The sequence below is a fragment of the Coffea arabica genome, chromosome 8e (genome assembly GCF_036785885.1).
Source record: "Coffea arabica cultivar ET-39 chromosome 8e, Coffea Arabica ET-39 HiFi, whole genome shotgun sequence".
Classification (NCBI taxonomy): Eukaryota; Viridiplantae; Streptophyta; class Magnoliopsida; order Gentianales; family Rubiaceae; genus Coffea; species Coffea arabica.
The window spans coordinates 46,286,292-46,301,017 of NC_092324.1; the positions used below are offsets into that span (position 1 = coordinate 46,286,292).

Consider the following 14,726-nt stretch of genomic DNA (forward strand, 5'->3'; position numbering starts at 1 on the left):
AAATGGGAGTGATTTTGTGGAGTGAAATGGCAGTTCTTTTGTGGAGTGATCTTTTGCATTAGCAGAGGGAAAAGGGTTTGGGAAATGGGGAAAGTGAAATGGGGATTTCTGATACAAAAGGAACTTTTCATTAATAATTTGGGCGGGATAAATTTGACGCCGTTTGACGATGATGCTCCATCCGTTTCTATAATTTTTATTTTTTTATTTGCCACTGAAGAAAACGATGCCGTTTTCTTCAGCTGATATAACTTTGCGACGTGACTTTGTTTTGGCCGTTGATGATGGATCAAAACATCTTGGCCATGAAAAGTTTATGAGCGGTTGTCTGACAACCGCTCCAGCCCCTTGTCCGTGGCACATTGGCATGTCAGAATGGAGATCAGTTGCTTGGCTCTTGTACTGAGGATGGAGGCAAAAGACTATCTGAATTAAAGTGTAGCTGATCTCCTAAACTAGTCAACAGATTCTACTTAAATACCTTTTATTCCCTCTTGTTGATAGATGAGCAATTGACCACTTCTTAACTGTTGATCTCTTTTTCAATTGCTTTAAAAAAAAAAGAAGAAGGATTAAATAAAGGGGATAATGCATTTGATTGCCCAAATACTGATTCCACTAAAAGCAAATCCAATTGAGTAGTTCAAACCCTCCCTCTCCTTGCTTCTTAATTCCCATCCCTCCTCTGCTCTTAAAAAAAAATATATGGAGAAAGGGTAACTTGAATTGCGACCTCATGAATCTCAGTACAGGTAACTTTGACAAAATTCACCAAATAACTCGTTGGATAATCGGGCATTATTCGTTGGATTGAATCCAGGCTTTTTCTAGGTCTTGGCCAAGAAATTTCCTGAAATATGATTCGATTCACTTCACCAATGAATTGATGTGTTATATGTATTGTGACTAGGCACCTAGGGAAACCAAACAAGAATAAAAAGAAAAAAAAATCTTGGGCAATAACTTTACGTCTCTACCTGTGGAATTTATGGGCATTCAAAGTGCATAAAACGTGATGACTGTGACATTGATGTGGAAATCAGAATACCATATATTGTTCATGTTTTTTAGCATAAGAAAAGAAAATGACTTTCATACTTGATTTCTTGCAGGGTCTGATTAAACCTATTCGGGTTAATCTAGCGATTAGGGGAAGTATTTGATTGAAACTATTGGGATTAGTCTAGTGATTAGGAGAAGGTTTTTAGAGTTTTCCCTACTATCAGTTCAAGATTCAAATCTAAGATCTCAGGGGATGATCGGTTAAAAATGAGGGATTGGGGGGGGGGTGTGAGGTTATGGACAAGTTCAGTCAAAAATTTGCCCAAGAGAAATACTACTGGTTAATGAAAGTGCTGGAAATGGAACTAAGCATTTACATAAGAACAAGAACTGAACATTTACATCAATTTCCTTATTTTTTTTTAAAGAAAACATATATTAAAAGGAAATTAGGAAAATTTACAAGCTGCAGGCGACAAGTGACCCTCCTTCCTTTAAATCCATGGCCCATGAGCCCATCTCACCTCACCAGCCCAAGCCCAGTAACCGCTTTTCAGAGGTGACGTCGTTTTGATCTTCCCTCTTCTCTGATCACACTCACTTGTCATTCCTTTGCCATTTTTGAACCTGAAGAAGAATCACAACCGAAACCTCAAGAATATTTGTGGGCTCTTTCAAATATTAAACATTATTCTCCAAATTTCATTCTTTTCTCCCTTTACTCCTTTAAAATTCAGTATCTAGTTTTAGATCAAATAACTCAGTTCCATTTCAAGACTTCAAGAAGGTACACCTTCTCCTCCTCCATGTGGTGCTACTTCTCCGCTTGCTTCTTTAATTTTATTGTTTTACGTGCGTTCATTCATATACACACTTGAGATTCATTTCTTTCTTGCTTTATTTTACTTAATTTTGTCCCATTTCTTCTTTTTTTCCTTTTTGTTTTTGGCTTTTGTGTGCATTAGGACGCTTAAAAGTGCTAAAGAACAAAGTTTTATGCGGAAAATTTGCTGCCGGTTAGTTCATGCAATGGAGGAATTTATTAGTTTTCAGCTACTCTTTCTTTGCTACCTGAATGAACTATAGTTTAGTATGTGCCCCTTTTTGCAGTTTTGATTTTCTAAACTTTCTTTTTGGCGGAAAATTGCCTATTGACCTGAACTTATCTTTGGTGATGACCTTTTCCCGTTGGGGTTTTGGAACGGTGACCTCAGTTTCTGCAGCTGAAGAATTTGAACTACACAACTTCTAATGCAGTTCCAGCAGTCCTTCTGGTTGGAAGATGAGAAATCATAGTTGGGAAAATAATTTTTAGCCACCATGTAATCATAGTAAGTACTGTTCAAGTTATTGTGGTGTATGTGTTTCTGTGTGTGTATGAATTGTTTTTTTTTTTTTTCTGGTAGTAATCCTACTTTATATATATTCTTTGCACCATTTAGGGGTTTCAATGGATGCAGCAGCTAGGTCTGCATGTGAGCATGCCAACGTAGACTTGTCTGATAATGGTAATGGTGTTGGTGATTCCAGTGACGATAATAGGAGAAATGTTGAAGACAATGAAATTAACATAGATGCCGAAAATATCAATGGAAGTAAATCTGGTGGTGCTGAACCTCACACTGAAAATGATAATACTCGTGAGGTCAGTTGGGTGGAATTGGATAAAGGTTTAGATGAGCTGACTGAGAAAGAAGTTTTTAAACTGAAATTTGACTGCGATGAAGAAGCAGGAATGTTCTATGAGACTTACTCCAAACTTGTTGGGTTTACTGTCCGAAAGACATATACAAAACGTGACAAGGATAACGTTGTAATATACAGGGGATGGGTTTGTTCAAGAGAGGGTTTTCCAGAGAACAGGATAAATATCTGGGACAGGAGGCAAGTTCCTAAACCAGGAAGCAGAGTTGGTTGTCTTGCTAGCTTTCGGGTCAAACATGAGAAAAAATCAGGCAAATATGTTGTTTCAGGTTTTGTTAAAGAGCACAATCATGAGCTGGCAGCTCCAATAGCTGTCCCCTATCTGCAGCCGCAAAAGCGTGCACGTACAGTAACTGTAGAACTTGGGTTCACTAAGAAAGATATAGAACATGTGCAGGCTACCTCCGACATTCATGATGTTGACAACCGTGTCTTAACTCACAGTGTCTTAGCTTACTTATGTGCAAAGAATGACTATGATCCAGGGTTGTTTTATAAGTATGATGTTGATGATGAAAAGCAATTATTCAGTATATTTTGGGCAGATTCAAAGTCTAGAGCAGATTATGCCTTCTTTGGTGATGTTTTGGCATTGAACACTAAATTTAGAAAGAATGCTTATGGAAAACCCTTTATTATTCTTGCGGGTCTAAATAATCATTACCAAACAACTGTATTTGGTTGTGCACTATTGGGAGATGAAACAGCTGAGACCTATGTATGGCTCCTGGAAACATTTTTGGATGCCATGAATCACAAGGCACCTGTTTCAGTTATTACAGATGGTGACAAAGCTATAGAAGAAGCAATTGAGAAAATATTCCCCACATCTCAGCATCGTATATGCCATTGGCACCTGTATAAGGATGCTGTTGCTATTGCTGGTGACTCATCTTTTGGACCGGACTTCAAGAAGTGTATGGAGGAAAATTTGAATCCAGATGAATTTGAGGTGGCTTGGATCAAATTAATGAAGAAATATGGACTTCAAGGCCATCCATGGTTCGAAGAGATCTACTCCAGGCGTACAAAATGGGCAGAGGCATACTTGCGAGAGCATTTCTTTGCTGGTCTGAGTAGTATTCAGGGCCATGGAATGAATACATATTTCACCCGGTTCCTGCAAGTTCAGCTCAAGCTTCATGAATTTGTGAGGTACTTTGACAATGCTCTTGTTCATCTTCGTGAAGACGAGGCAAAAGCAGACTCTGAGTCAGAGAGCACATGTCCTGCTTTTTGTACAATTTTGAGGGATTTAGAGAGGCATGCTGCTGATGTCTTCACAAAAAGTATCTTTCTAAAAGTTCGTGAACAAATAATGGGTGATGCCATGCTAATCTTGAGCAATAAAGAGTACCTCAAAGATGAGGCCTGTTGGGTTTACAGATTTTCTGAATATATGAAGCCTGACATGATATGGAAAGTTCGCTATCATCCAACTAATCAAAGCTTGACATGCTCCTGCTTTAAGTTAATCAAAGATGGATTGCCTTGCTGCCATATGATTTCTGTTATTAAAGCTGAGCAGCTAAGAGAATTTCCTAGATGTTGCATCAACAAAAGATGGATGAAACGTGCAAGGAGTGAAATTGACTCTGGGATTGATATTCAATCCCTAAATATGGCCACAGAAGTTGCACGATTTCGAATTTTGAATTCTACTTGCAGTGAGATGAATTACTATGCTTCTCAAACACTTCAAGGTTTTAATAAGGCACGTAATCTCATTTCTAAGTTCACATCTGATGTGAAGCAGATATACAATTCAAAGGGTGAAGTCGATGAACCATCACCAGAAGTCAGCGAGGATGCTGATGGCTCGACCTCAAGGTCTGGTATGCATGATCCCAATGGGCAGTGTGATGCTAGTGAGGTGGAAAGACCCCGACCTGATGACTGCAGCCTGCACAGGTAATGGAAACTTATATGGCATTGAACTGCCATGTTACAATGGATGGAGTTCTTAGCTTTTTATGCTTTTTTTTTTCTTTTTCAAATTTTTCATTTTTCTTCAGAGATTATTTGAAGTGTTAGTGGCATCCAACTAACCATAAAAATAGGAACAACACATGGGTCATGTTGTCCTGAAGGACTGATGAGTTAGTTTGTCTTTTCAGCTATGAGTTCAGTATGCTAGTAGGCTCATCTTCAAGTTTGGGACACTGCATGCAAATGCAAAGAAGCTGTAGATCCACTTTACTTTTCTTTTCGTGTTGCGCAGCCCATCTAACTGAGTTATTGTCCTGGAAAATGAGGGATCAATCTGCCATAATAAATCTTTCTCCTGTAATCCTGCACGTGGGGTCATACTTTTTTGTTTTCAATGAGACCAATAAATCAGATAGAGGAGAAATTATTGAGGCTTCTTTGGTTTGAAGCTTGTAAAAATCCTTAGTAATGACATATTCTTCTAAATGTGCACCAGTCATGATCAGACTACATCCCAGCTGCGCATCTAAATCATGGCTGCCAAACATCTGAAGGTACTGGTACAATGGATGATGGTGAGGGACACGTGCAAAATGGGAACTTTTCTGAAATGCCAAGCCTGCCCATGAACTTGATGTGGGAAGATGACGATTAGATTCATCCAAACACCTATTAGGTAGGTCCCTTTGACTTTTAAAGTGTAACCTTCTTTCCTCCTGCTGGAAAGTTATGTTTCAAGATCCCTAATACTTATATGCATGGTACACAATGAGTTAAGATATGGAAGAAATACAGCGAATTTTGATTGGCAGGTAAATATTTTCTGTCCTACTTCAACAGAACTATTGGTTGCACAGGCCTCATTATGCATGGCTCCAAATTTAAGGTAGTTAAGTGTAATTTACCACTGCTGGTATATTGCCGATCTTGCTTCCTGATTGGTGACAGTATCTTGAGTTTGCCTATGAATTTCGGTACTAAGGAGTAAAATAGTGATTATAAAGATTGAGGGGTAAATTGTAAGCGGGTATAAGTTTGGAAGAACTCTTCGTAGACAGATGACAATGTTTAGTTACAATGTATGATGTTTCTACTCAGCCAATCATGATTTGCACAAAATATATGATGTCTGGTTATTGCCCATTGCAAAGAATTTGCTGATGGAATTTGCTAGTGAGACGTTATAAATTTTTTGGAGCCACTTAATACAAAAATATAGTATGAGAGAGTAAATCTTATATACACTGACAGTGTATATCCTGTCACGGTTCGATGCACGACACATATGCAAAATTTGTTTTCAAATTCAAATTCAGATTATGTGTCATACATCCAATGGTAAAAGTGTACACACTGTCAGTGTATAGAAGATTAATTCTTCAATATATGGTGACCTTTTTCCCTAATTATAAGAAGTCAAAGCTATTTTCGTCCTAACTATTAACCTGTTCAGTAAACTTGTGGACTGGATTTTATTGATGAAGATTCCCTTCGCTCACCAATCTGCAAAGTATATGGATTTTATCTGTCTGATGTATTCTTTGGAGCTCCTTTTATCAAGAGAGCTCTTGCACATAACATGTTTATGTTCAGATGTTAAATGTATTTCCAGTTTTTATTTGGAGTATAGATGTATGATCTGTTGTAGGATACATTATGATGACTGCATTACCACTAACTTGGAATTAGATGTTTGGTCCAATTCTTCTTGGCTTGCTTTTCTTGATTGTTTGGTATAATACTTTAGACTTATTTTTTTCGACTTAGTAATAAAGCAGGGTATCAATTGAAAGTGCAAGAACTGTTGTTAATAGAATGTTCGCGAAAGAATTTTACGATTTATCAGTCACTTATTCTCACACTGGCCGAACAAACAAGAGGTTGCAGCTGGGGTTAAACTTCACAGCAGACGAAAAAACATGTTCCTCCTCAAAATGACTACGCCTATTCATTTTTGGGTAGTAATGGTTGCGTGTCATTCTTCATCAGCCAACTTTATCTTATCAAAGCAAGCTGGGAGGCAGAAGTTGTAAGAGGTTGGTTTGGTTCCTGCGGCTTTTGCACATACATTTGTTTCAACCTTGTATGCTGTAAATTTTGTAGTTAAATGTGCAGGTGCCTTTCTGTGCTCGCCTGCCTTGATAGGCAAAATGGTTCTGTTCCTAACTGTAACAATCAGGCTACGCTTGTAATGTCCTAAATTAGTCGGAGTCCTTCTTGTTATTTTATTCTCTATATTTAATCTACTCTTTGGGAGGGAAAGAAAAGTAATGAACTAGGATGGTCTACGACTTTTTCAGTCTGCAGACAGCTAGAAGTTCTTGAATTTTTGGCTGAGTGATGCTATGCCTGGTATTGATCCTTTTTTTTTTTTTTTTTTTGCAATAACTTTCTATCTTCATAATCAAATCAGGATAACAAAACTGGCTTTAGTTTAGCAGTCAAATTTTCAGTCCAAAAGGCCATGAGCCAAAATTTAAACTTCAAAGGGCTGAAGCATTTCAAGCCTAAGCAAAAACCCAAGAGATATTTATCTCCACCTCAAGCAAATCCAATTAAGACGGAAAATCTGAAAGAAATCTTATACGAGTGCTGTATTGATGGATAGTTTGAAAGAAATCTTATAAGCAACTTATGGTTTTATTAGAAGGGCATGAATCTTGCTAGAAGTATGCTACTAATGCTGGCAAAGCCTCCGGAGAATCATTGATGTTATTTATTAGAAGGGTTAGAATGATGATTGGAATACTGGAGTGGCTAAAGTAAAAGTTGAAGATGAAATTTTGGACAAGTCTCCTTAAGAATTTGCCTTTGCCGAAAGGACAGATATTTATTAGTGAAAGCTATTTGACCCGTAAGTAAATAAGGTGGAACTGAGCAATCAAATTTCTTAAAAAATTACTAATAAATAAATAAATTTAAACAAGAAAGATGGAAAGCAAGAAAGCATATATTGAATAAAAATTAGGAAATTTTACAAAATCTCTAAAAACTAGCCTCTTGGGCTCAACTCTGAACCTGCCCAGAACATGCATGGCCCATGGGCCCATATCGCCTCAACCTCCCAAGCCCAGCAACCGGGTTGCTGAGGTGACGTCGTTTTAGTCGTCTCTGTTCTCTGTTTCAGCTCCCTCCGACCACTCTCGGGGGCACTCTCACTTGGCCTTCCTTTCCCATTTTCTGAACCTGTAGAAGAATCACAAACAAAACCTCAGGAATTTTCGTTGGCTCTATCGATTATCAATCTCTATCCAACAAAATTACATCTTTTTCTCCTCCCATATGATGGTTCTTTAAAATACAGTGTATCTCGTTTTGAGATGAAATGATTAACTCGTTTAGTGCCATTTCAGGACTTCAAGAAGGTACACCTTCTCAGCTTCCTTTCTTAGTTTTTTTGGTTTTCATGCATTCACCATATATATACTCGAGAGTTTTCACTTTTTTTTTCCTTTCTTTGTTGCTTTTGATAAGCGTTGGGGTTGGAAGTAAACAGAGGGAAGTGGGATTTGCAGATTGTTACGAGACAAGTAACAAAAACCCTTTGAAGTTTTAACTACTGGATTTATTTGGTTTTCGAGGATTGGAGATATTGTATGTTATAGCTGCTGCTGCTGCTGTTGTTTTGTGTGTGTGTGTGTTTGTTTTTTTTTTGGGTGCAATAGGGCCCTTAAAAGTTTAAAGGCCAGACATTTATGCAGAAAACTTGCTGCCAGTGGGTTCCTAAATTTAAGCAATTTAGTACAATATTAGACAGTATTCCTTTTTAAGCTACTTGAATAAACTAAAGTCTAATATGTGACCCTTTCTTCTGTTTTGATTTTCTACATTCTTTCTCTTTTTTTTGCTGGAAATTTTCCTATTAAAACTGCATTTTATCTTTTGGCCATGGTCGTTTCTGTAGAGATTCTGGAATGGTGACCTCAATTTCTACATCTTAAGAGTTCGAAGTACAGGACTTATCATTCATTTCCCAGTAGTCCTTCTTGTTGGAGGATGCGAAATCGCAGTTGGGAAAATCATTTTAAACCACCATGGAATTATAGTTAAGTGTTGCCCCAGTTATTGTGGTGCGTGTGTCTGGGGTGTCTCTGTGTGTGTATTTATTTATTTATGTATTTATTTTGGTCTTTTTATCTTACTGTAAATTTTCTTTGCATCATTTAGGGGTTTAAATGGATGCAACTGCTAGGTCTGCATGTCAGCGTGTCAGCATTGACTTGTCCGTTGATGGTATTGGTGATAGTGATTCTGGTGAGGGTAATAGGAGAAGTGTTGAAGATAATGAAGTGAACATAGACGCCGATAATAACCATGGAAGTACATCTGGTGGTGCTGAACTTGACACTAGAAATGATAATACTCGAGAAGTGAGTTGGGTGGAATTGGATAAAGGTTTAGAAGATCTGACTGAGAAAGAAGTTTTTGGCCTGAAATTTGACTCTGACGAAGAAGCAGGAATTTTCTATGAGACTTATGCCAACCTTAATGGGTTTACTGTTCGAAAGGTGGATACGAAACGTAAGAATAATGTGATAAGATATACGAGATGGGTTTGTTCAAGAGAAGGTTTTTCAGAGAACAGGTGGGCAAATAACTTGGATGGGAAACGTGATCCTAAATCTGTAACCAGAATTGGTTGTCTAGCAAGCTTTCGGATCAAACACGATTTTAAATCAGGCAAATATGTTGTTACGGGGTTTATTAAAGAGCACAATCATGAATTGATGGCTCCAAGAGTTTTACCCTGTCTGCAGCCAAAGAAGCGTGCACGTAGAGTAGCTGGAGATGTTGGGTTCACTAGAAAAGATAGAGAACGTGCTTCAACGAGCTCCGACATTGCTGATGGTGACACTCGGTGCGTTTTAACTCAGTGTGTCTTAGCTTGGTTATGTGCTAAGAGTGACTATGATCCAGGATTGTTCTATAAGTACGATGTTGATGAAGAAAATAAATTGTGCCGGATATTTTGGGCAGACTCAAAGTCTAGAGCAGATTATGCCTTCTTTGGTGATGTTTTGGCATTGAATACAAAATTTAGAAAAAATGCTTATGGAAAACCCTTTATTATTCTTGCGGGGCTGAATAATCATGATCAAACAATTGTTTTTGCTTGTGCATTATTGGGAGATGAAACAGCTGAGACCTATGTATGGCTCCTGGAAACATTTTTGGAGGCAATGAATGACAAGGCACCTGTTTCAGTTATTACAGATGGTAGCAAAGCTATAGAAGAAGCACTTGAGAAAACGTTCCCCATGTCTAAGCATCGTATATGCCGTTGGCACCTACATAAAGATGCTGTTTCTAATGCTAGTGACTCATCTTTTGGACCTGATTTCAAGAAATGCATGGAGGAGAATTGGAGTCCAGAAGAATTTGAGGTGGCTTGGATGGAATTGCTGGAGAAATATGGGCTTCAAGGCCATCCATGGTTCGAAGAGACTTACTCCAGACGTACAAAATGGGCAGAGGCTTACTTAAGAGAGCATTTCTTTGCTGGTCTTAATAGTATTCTGGGCCATGGAATGAATACCTATTTCACCCGGTTCCTGAAAGTTCGGCTCAAGCTTCATGAATTTGTGCGGTATTATGATAAGGCTCTTGTTTGTCTTCGTGAAGAAGAGGCAAAAGCAGACACTGAGTCAGAGAGCACGTATCCTGCTTTTTGCACTGTTTTGAGGGATTTAGAGATGCATGCTGCTGATGTCTTCACGAAAAGTATCTTTTTCAAAGTTCGTGAACAAATAATGCGTGATCCCATGCTAATTTTGAGCAGCAAAGAGTACCTCGATGATGAGGCCTGCTGGGTTTATAGCTTTTCTGAATATACAAAACCTGACATGGTATGGAAAGTTCATTATCATCCATCTAATCAAAGCTTGACATGCTCCTGTTTCAAGTTAGTCACAGATGGAGTGCCTTGTTGCCATATGATCTCTGTGATGAAAGCTGAACACCTGAGAGAATTTCCTAGATGTTGCATTAATAAAAGATGGACCAAATGTGCAAGGAGTAAAATAGCCTCCAGCATCGATATTCAAGCCTTAAACATGGCAACACAAGTTGCACGCTTTCGAGTGTTGACTTCTGCGTGTAGTGAGATGAATTACTATGCTTCTCAAACAGTGCAAGGTTTTAATGAGACGCGGAATCTCATTTCTAAGATGATGTCTCATGTAAAGCCAATACACACTTCAAAGGGTGATGTGGATGAACCAGCACCAGAAGTGAGCCAAGATGCTGATGGCTCAAGCACAAGATCTGGTATGCATGATCCCAGATCAACAAACTCCAATGGCCAGTGTGACTCTAGTGCAGTGGGAACATCCCGACCTGGCGATTGGGGCCAGAGCAGGTCTGGAGCTTTGTATAGCGTTGAACTGTGATGTTTAATTTTAGAATAAATGGCTTATGCTTGTTTTCCAGCTCGTTGCATTTTTCTGCAGATATTATTGAAAGCATTAGTGTGATACTGTAGAATAATATTATCCAACAAGTTGAACAAAATTGGAGGTACATATGGATCAGATAAAAGAGGAGATATTAATGTTTAATTTGACCCAAAAAATTTTTTATGTTTGTTTGGTTGGAAGCTAGTAAAAGTCCTTGGTCACAACATATTATTCTACAGGAGCACCAGTCATGATCAGTTTTTATTCCAGCTACTGCATCTTAATCATGGCTCTCAAAGACCTGAAGGTACTGGGACAACAGAGGATGGATTGAAATGCATACCCAATGGAAACTTACCTGAAATGCCAAGCCTGCCTCTGAACTTGATGTGGGAAGATAGTGATTAATTTCATCCAAACACCTATCAGGTATGTCTCAGTGACTATTAAATTTTAACCTGTTTGACGTAGCAGACTTGTCTCTGTCTTTCCTCTTGTGACAAATTTATGATATATGACTTGTTACTTATGTTTATGCTATAGATTGAGTTAAATCTGGAGGAAACGAAGCAAATTTTGATTGGCACTGAATGCTTGCAGTCCTACTTATTGGATTCATAGGTCATTTATACATTGCTCCAAATTTAAGGTGGTTAAGTGTAATTTGTCCCTGCAGTTATATTGTTTTGGCCCAAAAGAAGAGGATATGTTGGAAAGATCTCTTGGCACTGCTCGTCTGTGGAAGCATTCTACAAGAAATTATTATGTCATCCTGTTTTGAGCCAAAAAGAAAGACTACAGCTGGGGATAGACTTCATACCAGATAAATATGCCCGTAGGTTCTCAGACACAAATACATTACTGCCTATGTGGTTTTTGGTAGTGAGAATGTGTGCAACTTCTTTGCAGATTGTACAAACTATAGAGGAGTTCAAGTTGACTTGACTTTGTTCACTTTGTCACCCAACTTTCTTCCATCAAGGCAAGCTGGATGGCGAATCTTAGAAGAAGTTGGTCTTGTTTCCTATGGCTTTCCACATATATTTTGTCTTCAACTTCTTAGATGCTTTCTTTCTGAGGCTGAATGGTTATGTACCTAACCACTGACTGACCCTGAGGCTAAGCTTGTAATATCCTAAATTAGTCAAATTGCTCCAGTTGTGTTGTTTTGGCCCTCTGTATATTTAATCTACTCTTGGAAGAAAAGGATATCCAACCAACTAAAATGGTCTCTGAGTTTTAAGTTTGCAGATAGCAAAAGCTTCTGCGATTCCTGGTTGAGTGGCTCCGTTTTTAAGCTTTCTAACCGTTTCTCAAAGTTATAACTTTTTATTTCACGGTCAAAATTTCGTACATAATAGAAATTCACTACTGTTTTCCCATTTTTGGTCATTACTGACAAAAATGAACTACAGGCTGCGATTAACCTATTATTTCTTAACAAAATAAGAAGATCCAAGATGATTAGAAATGGTGAGTTCCCTGAATGTTGATGTTGGATTGGGGGATATTGCTTACGAGAAACTCAATATAACAATAACAACAAAAGGCAAACTATTCTATGTGAAGGTTTGTACAAATTACATCACTAAGAAGCAACAACTCTTTTATTTTTGGACAAATTATTAGAAGGGCAAAAGCTGCTGTCGATGGCCAGACGAATCGTTCCCCTGAACATGACTGGAAACTTGAGATCCTAAGAGGGATGCGGAGGCACCTCATCCGGGCAGTTGCTCAGCAGAGGGAAGAAACAAAAGGTGTAAAATTTTTTGTTTATTCCGAGTTGTGGTCTGGTGAAATATTAGGATACAGATTGATTGCTTGCCTCTTGTACTAAACTAGCAAAAGATGCAGGCAACAGAGAGAGGAAGAAGATGATGTTACCTAAATTGAAAGAGTAGCTAACTTTTTTTTGTCTCCTAAAACTGGTCAACATGTTAAAACAATCTAGTAAGTACCCTTTTATTCTCTACACTGGATAGACGATCAATTAACCATTTCTCGATTGTTCATCTCCTTTGTAATCGCTGGAATGCAACTTGAACTCCTGGCAATCCCACCTTTCTTTGGGGCAGCCGCGTCTCTAGGACTGAGGGACTTTGCCCTATTCTTTTTCAAGATTTCTCTCATGGCCTCAGCCTGGTAAAGCACGGGATATGCCCTGCCAAGCCTGTTGAACCTGACACATGCATTCATGTGCTCATTCAGGGCGGCTTCTCTTTTTCCTCCATTTTTCGCCATCTCTTCAGTAACAGCTTCAGCACACAGGCCACAGATGAGCTTCCCTGAGAACTTTTCGCGCATTCTTTTGATGTAATCTGGGGTGCACTCTTCACTCATGCCACAGCACTCGCACGCTGCATCCTCAACCTCAGAAATTGGGGGAAGCTTTGCATCATTATCAGCAGCAGCAGCTTCTTTACTTAGTTCGAACGAGATATCAGAGATTGTTCGATGGAGATTTTCCATTGGGAGTATTTGAGGCTTGCGTGAAACGGTGCTGTTATTTTTGTGAGTTCCACCATATAGCTCCCTGTTAGGTGCCATGGTCACTGCTAGCTATCTGATTTGTAAGACTCAAGGTTTGAAGATACCAAGACTCTGCAACTTCTATGAGATGTAAATATTCAGGTGCTTTGGCTCAATGCTCTCAACCTCCTCATTAATATATATATGCATGAGCAAATTATTTGGATGGCCATTGAACTTTTGGAATTATTGAGTTTTGGCCACTGAATTATTAAAAGTCTAGTTTTGGCCTCTAAATTATGTAAAATTTAGAGTTTGAGTCATTTCGTCAGATTTAGTTGTTAACCATACCCTTTCTTTTGTCTTGTAAATCATGCAATCACTCATATCCGTCATGTTGAACAATTAAATCTAACGAAATGACTTGAAATCTAAACATTAGACAATTCGGTGATCAAAACAAGACTTTTAATAGTTCATGGTCAAAATTCAACGATTTCAAAAGTTTGGTGGCCATCCAGATTATTTTCTCGATATACGTAAATGCTCAACTCCACATTTTTCCAGTAGGTTGATAGCAATTGCTCTTGTGTCAGCATTTAATTGAACTAATAGAGATGGAGAAATGTTGAGTCACTAGGATTTTTCATAAGATAACATGGAAATATAATTGTGGATTTTTCCACATATAATTACATATGATTTTTCATTAAAAAAAGTTACATATAATTGTGGGTTATTTGAAAAATGGCAAGCAAATTTTTTTTTATTTTTTTTTGCCCTTTACAACATTTTGGAAAGTCAAAAGCTACCATGAAATTTGAATTCAACATTTTTTTTTTGCTTGCTGCTTTTAAGTTTGAGATAAAAATTTGAATTACAGATGTTAACTCCTCAAACTAAAAACTTCTAGACAGTGGTTTAGTGGACAAAATGAAAGTTCTGGAGTCACACATCACAAAAACTATTATTCCAAAATATAAAAACCTTTGGAAACTTGATCTGTTGATACATGTAATATAATTCCTTCTTAACCCTCTTTTTTTTTTTGTTTTTTTGTTTTTTTGGGCTAGTTTGGATAGTTTTTCTATAACCGATCCTGTCCACAAATGTGGAGTCAGGTCAGGTTCACTTAGAAAAAAATACTTGGGTGGCAGAATTGCCGGACTTGTCTAACTGTATTTAGATTTGTTAACTAACCAATTAAATTGTTGCCACAAATTAAAA

At 38.0% G+C, this 14,726-nt stretch overlaps 3 protein-coding genes across 12 annotated transcripts; 2 read left to right on the plus strand and 1 right to left on the minus strand.

Annotated features, from left to right (window-relative positions):
- Positions 1–1,597: 1,597 nt before the first annotated feature.
- On the plus strand, positions 1,598–6,858 carry LOC113702939 (protein FAR1-RELATED SEQUENCE 5-like). Of its 4 annotated transcripts, none has more exons than XR_011820148.1 (5): positions 1,598–1,789; positions 2,217–2,333; positions 2,445–4,617; positions 5,132–6,671; positions 6,751–6,858. XR_011820148.1 is itself a non-coding variant. In XM_027224123.2 (4 exons), exons 3-4 carry the CDS (start codon positions 2,453–2,455, stop codon positions 5,163–5,165), a joined length of 2,199 nt encoding a protein of 732 aa, XP_027079924.2. In that variant the 5' UTR covers positions 1,598–1,789; positions 2,217–2,333; positions 2,445–2,452; the 3' UTR covers positions 5,166–6,858. The 4 variants fall into 4 exon arrangements, 1 of the variants encoding a protein (XP_027079924.2); XR_003451306.2 differs by having other exon boundaries at positions 5,132–5,311; positions 6,403–6,858; XR_011820149.1 differs by having other exon boundaries at positions 2,445–4,373; positions 4,463–4,617; positions 5,132–6,858.
- Positions 6,859–7,738: 880 nt separating this feature from the next.
- Positions 7,739–12,195, plus strand: LOC113704192 (protein FAR1-RELATED SEQUENCE 5). Of its 7 annotated transcripts, none has more exons than XR_003451644.2 (5): positions 7,739–8,000; positions 8,803–10,993; positions 11,270–11,459; positions 11,574–11,865; positions 11,940–12,195. XR_003451644.2 is itself a non-coding variant. In XM_072062109.1 (5 exons), the coding sequence occupies exons 3-4, from the start codon at positions 8,811–8,813 to the stop codon at positions 11,436–11,438; spliced, it is 2,352 nt and encodes a 783-aa protein (XP_071918210.1). In that variant the 5' UTR covers positions 7,739–8,000; positions 8,540–8,680; positions 8,803–8,810; the 3' UTR covers positions 11,439–11,459; positions 11,707–12,195. The 7 variants fall into 7 exon arrangements, 3 of the variants coding, with proteins under 3 accessions (XP_071918210.1, XP_027081720.1, XP_027081724.1); XM_072062109.1 differs by adding an exon at positions 8,540–8,680 and having other exon boundaries at positions 11,707–12,195; XR_003451645.2 differs by having other exon boundaries at positions 7,740–8,000; positions 11,707–11,865.
- A 349-nt stretch (positions 12,196–12,544) lies between these two features.
- LOC113705087 (uncharacterized) lies at positions 12,545–13,661 on the minus strand. Its single transcript, XM_027226977.2, has one exon. The coding sequence runs from the start codon at positions 13,575–13,577 to the stop codon at positions 13,017–13,019; it is 561 nt and encodes a 186-aa protein (XP_027082778.1). The 5' UTR covers positions 13,578–13,661; the 3' UTR covers positions 12,545–13,016.
- Positions 13,662–14,726: the final 1,065 nt, after the last annotated feature.

What these genes read in the sequence shown, in the direction of transcription:
- LOC113702939 (XM_027224123.2), top strand. Translation starts at nt 2,453, where the DNA reads ATGGATGCAGCAGCTAGGTCTGCATGTGAGCATGCCAACGTAGACTTG. An exon ending in GATGACTGCAGCCTGCACAG is followed by an intron (nt 4,618 to 5,131) that starts GTAATGGAAACT and finishes AATGTGCACCAG; the next exon opens with TCATGATCAGACTACATCCC.
- LOC113704192 (XM_072062109.1), top strand. Translation starts at nt 8,811, where the DNA reads ATGGATGCAACTGCTAGGTCTGCATGTCAGCGTGTCAGCATTGACTTG. An exon ending in GGCGATTGGGGCCAGAGCAG is followed by an intron (nt 10,994 to 11,269) that starts GTCTGGAGCTTT and finishes ATTATTCTACAG; the next exon opens with GAGCACCAGTCATGATCAGT.
- LOC113705087 (XM_027226977.2), bottom strand. Translation starts at nt 13,577, where the DNA reads ATGGCACCTAACAGGGAGCTATATGGTGGAACTCACAAAAATAACAGC.